Source organism: Pimephales promelas, chromosome 17 (genome assembly GCF_988280905.1).
Source record: "Pimephales promelas chromosome 17, fPimPro1.hap1.1, whole genome shotgun sequence".
In the NCBI taxonomy this organism is placed as follows: Eukaryota; Metazoa; Chordata; class Actinopteri; order Cypriniformes; family Leuciscidae; genus Pimephales; species Pimephales promelas.
This window is the reverse complement of record NC_142785.1, coordinates 5,878,561-5,893,245: the sequence shown is the minus strand read 5'-3', so window position 1 is coordinate 5,893,245 and position 14,685 is coordinate 5,878,561. Positions and strand designations below refer to the sequence as shown.

General features: G+C 38.4%; 1 protein-coding gene across 1 annotated transcript in view; it reads left to right on the top strand.

Moving 5' to 3' along the window:
* heatr1 (HEAT repeat containing 1) overlaps window positions 1-14,685 on the top strand; it is a 43,526-nt gene that overhangs the window by 15,423 nt on the left and 13,418 nt on the right. Inside the window, exons 21-38 of the mRNA XM_089121820.1 lie at window positions 1,264-1,436; window positions 1,562-1,714; window positions 4,824-5,066; window positions 5,355-5,486; window positions 5,612-5,715; window positions 5,799-5,945; window positions 7,152-7,270; window positions 7,499-7,620; window positions 7,690-7,818; window positions 8,089-8,319; window positions 9,652-9,781; window positions 10,190-10,359; window positions 10,440-10,492; window positions 10,582-10,705; window positions 10,995-11,135; window positions 11,297-11,598; window positions 14,191-14,341; window positions 14,447-14,605. Coding sequence (XP_088977946.1) covers window positions 1,264-1,436; window positions 1,562-1,714; window positions 4,824-5,066; window positions 5,355-5,486; window positions 5,612-5,715; window positions 5,799-5,945; window positions 7,152-7,270; window positions 7,499-7,620; window positions 7,690-7,818; window positions 8,089-8,319; window positions 9,652-9,781; window positions 10,190-10,359; window positions 10,440-10,492; window positions 10,582-10,705; window positions 10,995-11,135; window positions 11,297-11,598; window positions 14,191-14,341; window positions 14,447-14,605 — 2,783 coding nt within the window. The remainder of the gene's footprint in view (window positions 1-1,263; window positions 1,437-1,561; window positions 1,715-4,823; window positions 5,067-5,354; window positions 5,487-5,611; window positions 5,716-5,798; window positions 5,946-7,151; window positions 7,271-7,498; window positions 7,621-7,689; window positions 7,819-8,088; window positions 8,320-9,651; window positions 9,782-10,189; window positions 10,360-10,439; window positions 10,493-10,581; window positions 10,706-10,994; window positions 11,136-11,296; window positions 11,599-14,190; window positions 14,342-14,446; window positions 14,606-14,685) is intronic.

The following is a 14,685-nucleotide window of genomic DNA, read 5'->3' as shown; positions in this document are numbered from 1 at the left end:
GTGCCGTTTTCCCGTGCACAAGTGTTCTCTATGTTATACAATAGTTAAATTAAAAATAAAGTGACATTGTGAGTTAGTTTTTAGCCATAACATTATCGATATTGTTTGTTTTCCCTTTATTTCGCCGACTAGAATTTCAAAATGAAACCATAGCAGAGTCTCAATGCAACAGACAGCAATGATTTCTTGAAGGAAATCCGCGTCTTGAACGAGTCATTTTAACGATTCAATCACTTGCTTCTTTCCCGTTTGAACAAATCGGTTGAATGAATGACTCCCTCAACTCGCTTATTAAGACCGCGATTTGCCGCCGCCTACTGGCGGTTTTAGTTTCATATTAAAAGTAAAAAATTAGAAATCATTTCACATTTAAATATTGAATATTGATTTTTTTTAAAAACCTTATAGCTTGATTTATGCAATTGTAAATGGAGTGTATATATTAATGCCACTTCTAAGGCTGCTTCTGCGTCTTTTTGATTGAATGATATAATTTGACTGCTAACAGTGGTACTGTATAATTATTGTGTAATGAAATATTATTGTATAAATAAGTATAATTACTGTATATATGTGATGCACGTGATGCATAACTCTAAATAAGTTTAGAAAAAAAAATCTCCATAAATAGGTGAAAATGCCCTGGAAATCAATTTAAGGTGGCAAATATTGCACATTAATTAATAATTTCTGTCACTGCTGTGAACTGACCACTGCATAGAATATGAAAAATATAAATATCTCCGCGAGTCTGCTGTCAACAACAGGCCTAAACCAGCCATGGCACCAGCACAAAAACACAATCAGTAAAATATCAACTAATTATTGTTGATAATAATTAGTTGATATTTTACTGATTTTGTTTTTGTTTTGTGTTTATCAACAAAACAAGAAATTATCGAGATATATTTTTGTCAATATCGCACACCCCTAATGTATGGTATTAATTTAGATTTTTTCAGGTCTTAAAAAGGTCTTAAAAAGCCTTAAATTTAACTTTAAAAAGTGTGCAGGAACCCTGATCTGATGTTCGTTACTATTTTATATTTGTGCCAAAAAAATGAAAATGATTAAGTAGTTTATTCAGTTTTTTTACTGCAGTTTATAAACTAATAATTAACTGTAAACTAATAGTTTGCAAATGATTTGTAAGTACTTTTACACTACACTTAATATAAAGTGTCACTGATTTTTTTTTTTCCAGAGAGATTTTGTTCTTGGCTTTGTCTCATGTGTGTTTCACTGTGGTCGTGTTTTTTGCAGTGGTGCCATCCTTGCTGGTGTGCCTATGTTCAGGCGTGTGTGAAGTTCGGAGAGCTGCCATTGCTGCGCTCCACTCTCTCTCTGGGGTTGTTTCTTCCCCTTATAATCCGCTTGTTGAGAACCTTCTCAAAGCAACAGAGGAGATCATAGCTGACCCCTCATACATCAACCAGGTCAGTCAAACCACAACAAAGCATCATTGCTGTGGGAAACGGGATTTGTCATCTACATCATAGTTATGTTGCGTAAATATCTGGAAGTTGCCTAAATCAAAATGACACTTTTAATGTTACTCTAGGCACTGTCCAGGATGTACGAGGAGGCAGTGTCACTGAAAGATAATAAGAAGCTGGCGTCAATCAAGCAGCTCTTGCAGTGTGTGCAGTTACCTTACTGCCCTGCCTACACCTCCAAAACACTGCTACGGGCACTTCAGGATGTTCATGGAGAGGTACTGTGACCAAACTGTTCATTTTAGTTTGCATCTCCTCTAGTAGCATATTTGGTTTATATGAAAGTGTTTTGCGTATTCAGTGCATTCAGGTTGTCGTTTTCTTGCCATTATTAAGAGAATAGTTCACCCAAAAATGAAAATTGTCATTGTTTACTCGCCATCATGTCATTCTGAACTTGAATGCAGGGTTTCCCATACATTCATTAATTTGTGGCGGCCCGCCACAATATCAACGCTGAGCGCCACGTATTGATTTTTTATTTTATTGTAGAGCTGCGCGCTGCTTGCTCCTTCCCTCCCTCTCACACACACACACAAACAGACAACGGAGACACAAACAGCCCCTCCTCTTCGTGCACGATATTATGAATCAAAACATGATCATGCGTTGGAGGTCGGATTGTTGCCGGTGCTTATTCCTCCAGAATCAATCAATTAAAATAGACCCACATCATCACACACCTTCCACCACACCTAGAGATTGACATAAGATCACTTTCCATAAGATCATCTTTCAATGCAAATCAAACCAGCTATTAGACTAACTGAAGTAAAACCATGCCAATCTCAAGACATGGTGAATGGTGTGTGATGATGTGGAGATATTTTAATTCCAAAGGCCAAGGGAACTTTATCAGGATGCATATTATCCTGGATCCATGAAATAACTGGCTTTTAAAAATAAAAATCTTCCTGACTCTATGGGAATTTAACATAGGGGTGCCCTGACTTATGCACCCTGTATTTTAAGGAAAAACATTTATTTATTTATGATGTGTTATTCATTCACAAAGAAAATTTGTGTCCTTAAAGGTTGGAGTTTTCCTAATTTTTCTAATTAAGGCATTAAGATCAATATCCAAAAGATGATTTTTTTTTATTCCTCTTTTTAGGCAACTTTAGCATGGGTGTCAACTTATTCACACCACTGTATATATATATATATATATATATATATATATATATATTATATCCTGAAATTGTTCACGTGATTCTCTCACTTCTGCTGCCTTTCTTTAAAACTTGAGAGCCCTGTTATATAATTCAGCATAGTACATACCAGGAAGGTATCAATCAGGATTATGAGTTATTTTTATTTTTTGATTAATCACTTTGATGAATCATTCAATTTGACAGCACTAATGTTTAGAGTATATAGACAAGAACCATACAAGGGTTTTTGTTACTAGGCCTGGGTACCCTGGCTATTGGGTACACAAATTTTCTTGTCAATGCCCTCACAGATTAGCCTGGTTCTACCAGACTCTCGTACATACATTTCATTTGTACAGAGAGTCTGGCCTCCCTCAATTGAGAAACGTTTCCTTCCTTGTAGGCGGGTTCACTATTAAAGTTCAAATCTATTGGATCTGCCCAGAGTCACTCACGATCTGCCATAGCCAATCGCTAATGTGTGGTCGTGAGTGACGTATGTCATGCGCCGAAACGGCTGGAAACAACCATAGACAGTAAAAGAAACAACAAGTCCGAACTCCGAATGATCAGAGGATTAAATTTACAATAGGATTTCAGTCAACGAGAGCTGCAGGTTTTGTTAATCTAGGAACAATTATTAATTCGAAATGTATATTTGACATGAAGGACAGTGATTATTCAGTCAATGCTGTAAGTTACAGTGAATGATCAGTCTGTCTGCAGATGTGTAATAATTAAACAACAATTTTTCATATTACGTATTTTTGTTTCTTAATTACCTTAATTATGGTCTTCAAAGTATGTGTTTGTACATTTTTATATGGCATTTCGTTTTTTTTATTATTAAAACAAATTAACCATTGACATCTAAAACTGAAAATCAAATATAGTCTCCAAAGTATGGGTTTTCAAATTTTTATTTATGACATTTTTTTTTTTTTAAATCACAACCAATTTGTATGATTTACAACATGTAAAACTGACACACCAACCTCCTGTACGAGTGCACAAAGGGGCTCAAAATGTTCATCACAAGAATCAGTAAATTTACTGTTGGGAATCTGAGCGACTGACATGACTCCTGAGCGGATCTTCAACAATAGTTTAGCAGTCAGGACTCGGGGCTTTCGAACACCGCGAACACCAGGCTAAAGTCCAAAATGTCACGGTCATTGTGCACGAGCTGCCCAGCACAAACTTCCAACCTTTCTGCCTCCTTCACTTGGTCCTCCGTTGTGCAACAAGAGGTGAGACGACAACAATCCGGCTTTAAATTCTGTATATTCGGCAGTTTCTTTTCCAACAACGGACCGAATAGCTTTTCTCACGTCTTTCTCCGCTGCCATTACTGCACTCAAACTGACGCACTACATCAACGTCATCGTTCTCAGCCACTCCCTCTATTCGCTGATTGGTCCTACAAAAAATTGATTTCTGGAAACCTAAGGATATGGAGAGGTTCCAGACGCAGTACTGAAGGAAAATGAAATTGAGCGGAAGTGCGTAGGCGGGCGCAGCCAGGCTACTCACAGATTCCTGCAGTTAAGCTTATGTACATATGCATAAGTTAATTTTATTTGTATTATTTGAAGTTAATATTATAAAATACGTAAACCTACACCACAAAACTAGGTGAAGATAAATTATTTACAATTGGGCAATTCCATCGTTATGGACGTGACATTTGCAGTCAAAACCTGAAATATAAATTCTCATAAAATGCATTTAATATAGGCTATTGAAACCTCTGTAAATATCATACTCCATTAATAAAGGAGTCCAGACATTAGAAAAATATAACGCATGCATTTAATATTTAATATGAGGCAAATACGCATGAGGGATGTGCGCGTGACACAAAAAAATCTTTAACTTTTTAGGTGGTAAAATATTTTCTAGTAATTTTGTGAAATGTGTGAATTACACTGCGGCAACCTAAAATTGTCAATTTTACGTAGTAATTTTCCGTCGTAAATGTGACTAAAATGGTCGCACTGTAGAGCTCTGGATAAATAATTCTGGTACTGAGTCGCCACATGATGTCCAATGTAAGATCTGGGTCCTGAAGCAAAACCAGTTGAGAACCAATGTAGTAGAGTTAGTAGGCATGTAGGCAATGTAACTATTGCTTATTTGGCATGCTTATCTTATAATATTGTCCTTTGTCCAGCCTATTTTGGCCATTCTTCTGCCTGCTGTGGAGCGACTTCTTGAGCAGTGTGCTCCAGATTCATGCACCTTCCTGCCAGATGAGGCCCACCTACTGAAGCTCCTGCTGAGCAAGTTCAATGAGACGTCTGCCCCTTTACTGGTCAAAGACCCTCGGTGCCTAGAGATCTTCATTAGGGCACTGGGCACCTCAGCCAAACCATACCCTACTATGCCTAGTTTCCAGATTATTGCCCTCGAGCAGGTTGGTAAACGTTTAGAAAAGACTAACCCTTTAGGTATACAATAGTTGTGTGTTACAGTTCTATTTTGGGTCTTGGATTGACACTTCTGCTTGGAGATGGTCTATTTATGACTCCTCATTTCACATAGACTGCTCGTTTTAGGTTTGCTAATACATACATACAATTAACATAGTTGTCACTATATTGTGAAGATAATACATACAGTATATCACTAGTAAAATATTGTTGTTGCACTAAGTTGGACACAGATCATTCATTCTCATTCAGTTAATTTCATATTTCCTCAGATCACCAAGCCATTCTTCACTGCTCTTGGAGATGAAAAAATTCAACAGAAAATTCTTTCAGTTCTATTTGACTTGCTGGTGGGGAACAAAAACCCTGCCTGTGCCCAAACTATCAGCAGCGTCTTTAAAATGGTATGTTCATTTTCTTTTTCCCCCAAAAATATTTTTAAATGATATCTAGAAAAATGTGTAATGTTTTTCACTTTTTTGGGGCAATAATAAACCTGTTAAATGTTTTGATGTGTCCCTGTTTCTAGATTGCTGTGGATGCTGAGCTAGTGGCCAATGAGCTTATGCCTGTAGATAAACAAAGAGTTACTGCTACAGTTCAGCAAACACGCAGGAGTAAAATGCAAATGAGGTGCGTAGTTGTCCTTATGTAATAGACTCTAATCTCCAGTTCTGGAGAATTTTAAGATTTTAAATTGTAATTTTCCCTCCCAGAAAAACACAAGACTCATCCGGGGCAGTGTCGGAGGAGGGTGTTGTCTCTTGGCCAAGGGTCACCCTGATTTTAGAGCTGCTGCAACACAAGAAGAAGCTGAAGAGAGCCCAGTGTCTTGTGCCTGCTCTGTTTAATCTGCTCTCCAGGTGTGTTAAGACAACATTCACTGTCATGTTTTGACATTAGACATTTACTTAAAGGAGTAGTTGACTTTTAAAAAAAACTTTTGCTGATAATTTACTCACCCCCATGTCATCCAAGATATCCATGTCTTTCTTTCTTCAGTCGAAAAGAAATTAAGGTTTTTGATGAAAACATTCCAGGATTTTTCTCCATATAATGGACTTTACTGGGAACCAAACGGTTCAAGGTCCAAAAGACAGTTTCAGTACAAACTACAAACTGTTCAAAGGGCTTTAAACGATTCCAGACGATGAATAAGGGTCTTATCAAGCAAAACGGAAAAAAAAAAACAAAGTTTAAGTTTTATGAGCTCAAATGGTCACCTTGCTCTGTACTGCGATGCACGTTCATGACTCTCCTGTTCGAACTCGTTCATCAAAATGAACAAATCTTTTTTCAAGTCAATTGGGTTATTCAACAAACGAAATGAACAAATTGACCCAGAAAAAGATTTATTCATTTTGATCAGTTACATTGAACTTCAGCATGTAACTGATTTTCAGGGATATGATATGTATCATCTATGATAATATGGTAACGCTTCCTTTTACAGTCCAGTTACCCATGTAAAAACTATGTACTTATTTTAGTAACTACAATTACTAGGTAATAACTAGTACTAACCCTGAACCTACCCCTGTTCCATGTACTTACCTTATATTAGCCAGTACTTTGTACAAAGTGCACTGTAAGTATACTGTAAGTACTGTACTGTAAAAGGAAGCGTTACCGATAATATCATAATTGTAAATTGCCAAGTAATTAGCAACTAGTGAGTGATTCAATGACTTTGATTCATATATAGATGGTCCCTTGATTTGTTCCTTCAAAAAATCAGCTGTTTGAGCAAATGAGTTGACATTTGGTTCATTCAACGAATGAAATGAACAAATTGACTCGGAAAAAGTCAGAATATCAGAAAAAATATCCGAAAATCGGCTGAATGGATTCGAAAACGGTAAAACTTAACTGTTTAACTCTGGGGGAGTTGTAAAATGTGCCTATTTCCAAAAAAAGTGGAGTATCTTTTTATGTTTATATCCATATCAAACTCTTGAATTTGTAAATGCTCTGGTCCAGTCAAATCAAATCTCACCAACTTTGCTGATTAAATTTTCTCTGAAATATTTAACATAAAAGATTGTGAAAGCTTTGATTGTGTCCTACAGATGTCTGGAGCCTGCAGCAGTTGAACAGGAAAATATAGAGTACATAAAACAACTCATCCTCTGCTGCCTGCTGAATGTCTGTCAGAAACTGTGTCCTGATGGAGGTCCTATCGGCAAAGGTACCAGACACCTGGCATGAAATGACTATTAAAAACATTATAATTGTTATGATGAGTTCAGATGTTTTTAGCCTTATCTGCATGGTAATATTTTACTTCAGGGCGTGAGATAATTTTGCTGACCTTGAGAAATAATTACCTTCCAGATTTGTGTCACTTTGCTGAGAATATAAGCACAAGCTTTCTTTGAGTGGGAACTTTGGACAATGTATTTGTTTGTGTTTGTAGATGAGCTGGAGGAGGATAAATTTAACGTGGAGCTGGTAGTGCAGTGCGTCAGGATGTCAAACATGCCCCAAACTCACCATCATGCACTTCTTCTGCTCGGTGCTTTGGCGGGTATATTCCCTGTAAGTACAGTCATGAAACACTCACACGCATCCGTTCAAATCCAGTGGTAACCGCCTTTCTGATTTCAGGAGAAGGTTCTTCACAACATCATGCCCATCTTCACGTTCATGGGCGCCAACATCATGCGACTAGATGATACTTACAGCTTCCAGGTCATCAACAAGACTGTTCAGGCAGTTATCCCTGCTCTTATAGAGGTTTGTTTAATAATACGGGCCATAATACTGTACTAACCACCTAGAACATGCTATAATTTGCATAACACAATAGCTCATTTAGAAAACTGTATGGCTATGCTTTTGCAGCCAAATACAATTTGCTATCGCACAGGTGGGGGAGTTTTACACAGGGAAGGCCTAATCATGTTTTCTTCATACAAATGTGAAAGTTTAGTTTTTCCATTATTTACACGCAATTTGTAACAGTTTTTCCTTTTTCCGTTACACTTGATTCTTGTTTATCCACAGGCCCATGATGGTGGAAGTGCCCAGTCTGAGGGGCATATGGAGACTGTGGTAACACAAATCATGCACGTGTTTGTTGATGCCCTGCCTCATGTGCCCGAGCACAGACGTTTACCCATCCTCAGCCAGCTGCTGGGCACGCTGAGCCCGTCTCGCTTCCTCTGGGTCCTGATGCTGCTCCTGTTTAAGCAGCATGTCACACAAACATCTGTCAGTGCAACTGGGGCTGAAAAGGTACAGAAAGTTTCATGCATCTTTTCTAAATCTCCAATTGTATTGGTATTTTGGGTTTTTTAGCCTCTGATTAACCCCCTGAGCCCGACGGCATCGTCGACGATGCCACAGGCCACCTCCGATAAATGTTTACATAACTCAATGACAGATTTATCGATTTTCTTACCGTTTTTTCCAGCAGAAAGCTAACGAGCTAGCCATCACGGGGGTGTCTTTCGTGTCTTTCTAGCCTTTACAGAAGGTTTTCTATCCAGCCTGGAACTTGTGCTTCCTTTCAGATGTTTTCAGCAATAAATCCAAACACTTTATGTCAAACTTTGATACTCTTGAAGTCCTTAATTCATAAATATTCGGTCATTTTTGCCGCTAGCTCGATGCTAGCGGCCATTCTGGATATCACGTGATGTTTTCACGTGATGTTTTTTGACCAATTACAGGCTGATCCGTCGTAAACATTGGTGTGCGTCATGACGCATGAACCAAGCGCTGATATAGTGTAGTAGAGAGAGACTCACGGAGACGGGCGATTCATAGAGAAACACAGCGAAATGGACGTAAATAAAGCGCTGGTCTATTTTGTTGCATTGCAGGATGATGGATTTTCAGGAGAACAGAGCTTTTTGACAGATGAGGAACTAGATTACCAGGATAGACCCAGCTAAAGTGCCATTTATTTATTTACTGTAAAAAAGTATTGTAGTAGTATAAATGTATTATAAAAGAATAAAAAGAACATAATAAATAAAAGAATAAATAAAATAGAAATGCAAAACCTGTGATGTGGCCCTCTGTGTGATTGCTGATAGGAACTGTTTTGAGGCTTGGCACCAGTGAATTTCATGAGGCCCCAAACGCCTGGACTTCTTTTGGAAAAATGTCAATAGTTTTGGTTCTGTACAAGTTATAATGTTTATTCCTGTGCTCCAGGACTCCAAAGACATGAACAAACTATTTTCCAGAGGAAAATTGCTTAGCTTTTATTTATTTGTGTGTGATTTCAATAAATATTTGAGTGATTTCATTTCCGAATTATTTTTTTTAATTTGTCTTTATGGTCCCATAACTTATTTTACATTCAGGTGACATCAATGTAACACAAATATGCTGAAAGTTCAATTTGTCCTGAAAAAAAAGAGCTGTGTCAATTGTCTGTGCACCAAAGGGTTGATGTTTTACAAGCTTTTTTAGTAAATGACACCAGACGGAAAATTTATTGTAAAAATACCCTTAGGTCTCAGAGGGTTAAGCAATTTATCTCTAAAAAATGCTTTGGTAAACTGGAAACCCATTTTTTGTTACTTTGTTGACACATTTGTATGATGTGTTGTGCAGGAGTCTATTGTAGAGACAGATCAGGACTTCTGGATCTCGGTGTTCTGTGAGTTTGAGATAAAGGAGCAGCTGACCTCCCTCATCAGAATTCTGCAGTATCTCATGACTTTACCACAGGACAATGAAGACGGTAAGAACTACTTCAATGAAATGCCTCAAACTTTTTCTTCAGAAGAACAAACATTTTTTAGAAAAATAATCCATCTTAAAAAGCATACTCGCATTATGATGCATGAATAAAACTGCACTAATCGTTATTTTAATTTGTGTGCCTGCCATGCAATTATCACAATACTTTTGATAAGAAACCAAGTCTCAGCTTTCACACTTGAACTGATTGTGAACATCAGATGGTATTTGAAAGATATATATCTAAATTGAATCAAGATCAGATTCAAATCAAGAACTTCTCAACAGGACTCGAATCAAATCTTGAAATGTGGGTCAATACCCAGCCCTAATTGTAAGAATAAGATATGAAATTAAACTTTAAAATTGAGGATGGAGAAGGAAATTGTGTGATATTTCCTCTGTGCAGCTCCAGAGAAAAAAAGGACCCGTGGAAGAAGTGTGGCGAAGAAGGAAGAAACCGTCTCTGATCTCATTTTCAATGTGGAAGTGCATAGTGGCAAAGACCTCCGCCATTTTAAATTCCTCTCTGTCTCGTTCATGGCTCAGCTACTCTCCTCTGAGAGATTCATTGGAAAGGTAGGTTTAATGTTGATATTAAAATGCCCCTAGCAATATTTCAATAAACATCCTACATGTGTAATTTTTGTGACTTATAGATGTCTGACTGCGAGGACCTGACAGAAGGCACCTTACAGACTCTTCAGCACGAGTGAGTAGAAGCTTGGCTACAGTACTTGACTTGATGGTGATTATTTGTGGTGTTGTTTGTGGGGTGTAATGTCTGTGTTAACTTGCTAGTTTGCTGGAGGAGGTTCTGCGCTACATCCATGCAGTTGCTCGATGTGTTGAGGATAACTCGGATAAACCCACGGCTAAATTCTGGAGAGCTCTGCTCAGCAAGTCCTATGACACCCTGGACAAGGTAGGAATCGCTGCATTGATACAAGTATGATTTGATACAAGTTGAGTTGACAACACAGTGTTCTTCTAACAAGGCACAATCTTATCAAACAAGCATACAGTTAGTTTTCATACTGTGCACAATATACATACTATATACTGCAGAAATAGTAACATACTTTTCTATTCCGACTGAACCACAGTCTGTTTTCTTGAACTGGCGACCTTATTGAACAGTTGTTGTTTTTTTTGTGTACGCTTTCATTTGTGCATGCATATGCTTAAAGCATGCTGTTTTATGTAATTTTTAGGTTAATGCCCTGCTGCCCATGGATACCTTCATTATGGTAACGAGAGGACTGATGGGTAATCAGTTAGCGTCAGTAAGAAGGAAGGCCATGGAGTTACTCAATAACAAACTACAGCAGCGGACACGCTGGCGGGAGGAACAGGTAAAATAAAAACTGTCATTGCACAAACTGTTTTTATTTAAGCGTTTAGACTCTGTTTTAAATATTGTATTTTATAACTTATAACAATAGACTGCCAATTCTACATTATTAAATGTTTTTAAATGTCTGCTCATCTCATAATCCTATAATATTTCTGTCAGATTACTGTACTTCTGGAGCTCATTGGCAACCTCCTGAACACCGTTGGTGGGAGACACGGACAGGTCACGGCACAGGTAGAGGAAGAGTTGGCTATCAATCGACAGACGGCCCTTTACAGCCTCAAGCTTCTGTGCCGTAATTTTGGCACTGGCCACCAGGAGGCATTTATACCAGTGCTGAGCAAAGCAGTGGAGCTGATTGCTAATAAAGACGAGGAGAAGAACGTCGTGGGAAGTGCTCTTCTGTGTGTTGCGGAAGTTACCAGCACACTGAAAGCCCACGCTATACCACAGTTACACAGGTACTGTTAATCCCATAGTATGGCCTTTGATTTTTATGCGTACGTTAGCATATGCACACAGTGTATATGATGTAAATATCGTCATCAGCATTAAAGGAGAACTCCGGCACAAAATGAACCTTTGGTCTAATAAAACATCGGTACCTAGTCAACCGTTCTCTGAGATTTGTTTTCATGATAATCGAATGTAAAGAGTTTTATCTCTAAAAACTGTTTAGCGTATAATGCTAGTAATGGGGGCATTTGCTAAGTAAAAATAAATTGCTAGTTTATACCATTAACAAGGCTCAAAATAGCCACACACTAACACAGTAACATAATGAGGCTCCATACATGCAAAACGAAGCATTGAGAACTTTGTAAGTGTACAGACCGTTTAATAAGAAGATATTTTATAAATACTTTATACCTTATATTCACTTTGTGTATACATGCGGTGCCTTCTTTGGCAAACAGTCTCGATGAGTCGAACCACGAACGTCGTGCTGAGTGAGCTGAACTGTATGAACGGCGTTCGGGGATCGACTTATCGATACTATTTTTTAAGATGGCTCCTGTCTGTATACATGAAGTGAACTGTCTTTATAAAGTATCTTCCTATTAGACAGTCTGTACACTTACAAAGTTCTCAATGCTTCGTTTTGATAACATGATGATTACGTCCCTGCAGATCATCTGTCCATCATCGTATAAAGCCCGCCCTGGCAATTTGATTGGCCCGATTCCCGAACATTTTTTGACTGATCATAAGTACTCCTCAATGGATGAGTCCAGACCGAACTTCCCGACCAAAAAATGTTGTGGGCCGAGTCCAGGCTAAATCACATGGCTGTAGTCACTAAAATGTGGCTGTTTAGCTTATCTCTCAAACCAGTCACAATTTGATGACGTAAAACCATAAAAAGTTGCCACCGACGCACATATTTACGGTGTACAGATTCTGCTTTGTAACTGTATAAAGCGTTAGTAAACCTTAGTAAATTGCACAACTTTATTAAGAGCAGGTTGTGTCGATTCACACAACATAACTTGTAGATCTTGAGAAAATCTCAAGTGACATGACATGCTGCTTGGCTAAAGCTATAGGACTTTCTGGAGTCGATCGCATCACAATTATTGTCATTTGAAAGTTAAACCAATAGAAGTTTGGGATCTGGGAAAAAATCTGGGAAATCATCACTCATCAACCCAACTCAAGTCATGTAAATATTTTTATGTTTTGTGGCGTTTACACATGCAAGTAGTTCTTATGATCAGTAAAACACTCCGATCACTTGTTTGGAGAGAGTTTTAAGGCTTCCATGGTTCCAAATGCCATAACTTCTTTTAGATAACACAAAATTTGGCGGCAACTACTGAAAAAGTAGCAACAAACTCCCACACAGACGAATGCTTGGGTTAAGAGATTCCAGTTTAACACTAGAAGTGCCAGAATTCCAAAACCACTAGAACGGCCACAAACGGTCATTTTGACCGTTAGATTCAAAACAGTGTTGACGAATAATTTTTGTAATTATTTTCGTAAACCACATTTTTTCAAAATACGAAAACGAGACGATAACTAAATAAAAACTAGGTTTGAATGACAAAAACTATGACGAAAATGTTAGATAGCGACGATTTGCGAAGCGGTCAATAGGCTAATAAAAATAATAGGACTAGCAGAACTAGTGAACAGCCCATGCAGCAAAACAAACAGCGCAGGACAGGGCAGCAGAGCTCACCAGGATCATCCGACATGAATGTAACATCTGGATCCGCCGTGTCTGATGATAGCAGCCGTCTGATGTGGACTCTGACTCTGAATCACTCTCTGATGAACTTTCACCCAGGAAACGTCGCTGTCACTTTCCACCTCCGATTGTTGCCCTGCATCCGAATCATCACTCGTCAAGTTCTGAAGCATCTCCAGGGCCATGGTTCGAGTCATGTTCCTCCTCATTCGCTCATTCATTTTAGACATTTTAGCCTTGCAATATGCTATATAGCCTATAGATAACGTAAGTAAGATAACTGTAGTCCGGTTTTATTTGCTTATTTCTGATCAACAACTAATGTAGAAATTATATAGCAAACACTGCTACAGAGGTGACCGGACGGACCTTTCTGTTGACAGTTGAGAGAGAACACGATCAACCGCGGGATATTTAACAAAAAAATACCGCAAAATTCAGTGCGGTCAATATGACCGTCTATGGCCGAAATAGGTAAATATGCTCATTTTTTTTGTTTTGCCTCACATTTACGTAACTTAATTTATATGAAAAGCATTTTAAATGAAAATACAGACAATTTTAGGAAAAGTCAGGTACCAGCAGGATTTTATTATTTTTTTCAACAAAGTTATTGTAGATATAAAATTCAAAACGGTCAAAATGACCGTTGTGGCCGTTCTAGTGTTAAAGGAACACGCCGACGTTTTGGCACTTTAGCTTATTCACCGTATCCCCCAGAGTTAGATAAGTCCGCTGCAGGAAAAACAAACACTTTATTCAGTAGGTGGCAGCAGAGGAAGAGCCTTTATTTGACTGTGGGAGTGGGAAAACTTACTGGAAGTGAATTATCTTCATGATTTGTTTGTGTTGTATTTAGGCTGATGCCTGTAGTGCTAGATACTCTAAAGGAGAGGAAGGACCTGCTGAACAATGAAATCTACCTGCTGAGTGCCGTCACAGCTCTACAGCGCGTATCGGAGACGCTAACACACTTTCTCAGCCCCTACCTTCAGGACATTATCTCTCAGGTCAGTATCAGGGTTACTTCAAGACGAATCTTAGAGTAGCATATGTGATTCGTTTTATTTACGAGGTTCTTATTTGAATCTTCTCATTATCTCCTGGCGTTCTAGGTCACCCGTTTAACTCTGCTAGCCGAGAAACTGACATCTTGCCCTCAGTTGTCTGTACGTCTCGCCTCTCTCAGCTCCACTCTTGCCACGAAGGTGCCTCCCAGGGTCCTCATTCCCACAATCACAAAATGCTACTGCGACATGGTGTATGTTCATCAGGTAGGATTGGGTGTATTACTGAAATACCAAAGTGTTTGAAACATGTATGAATGAGAGATTAAAGCTTGATGTTGAAAATG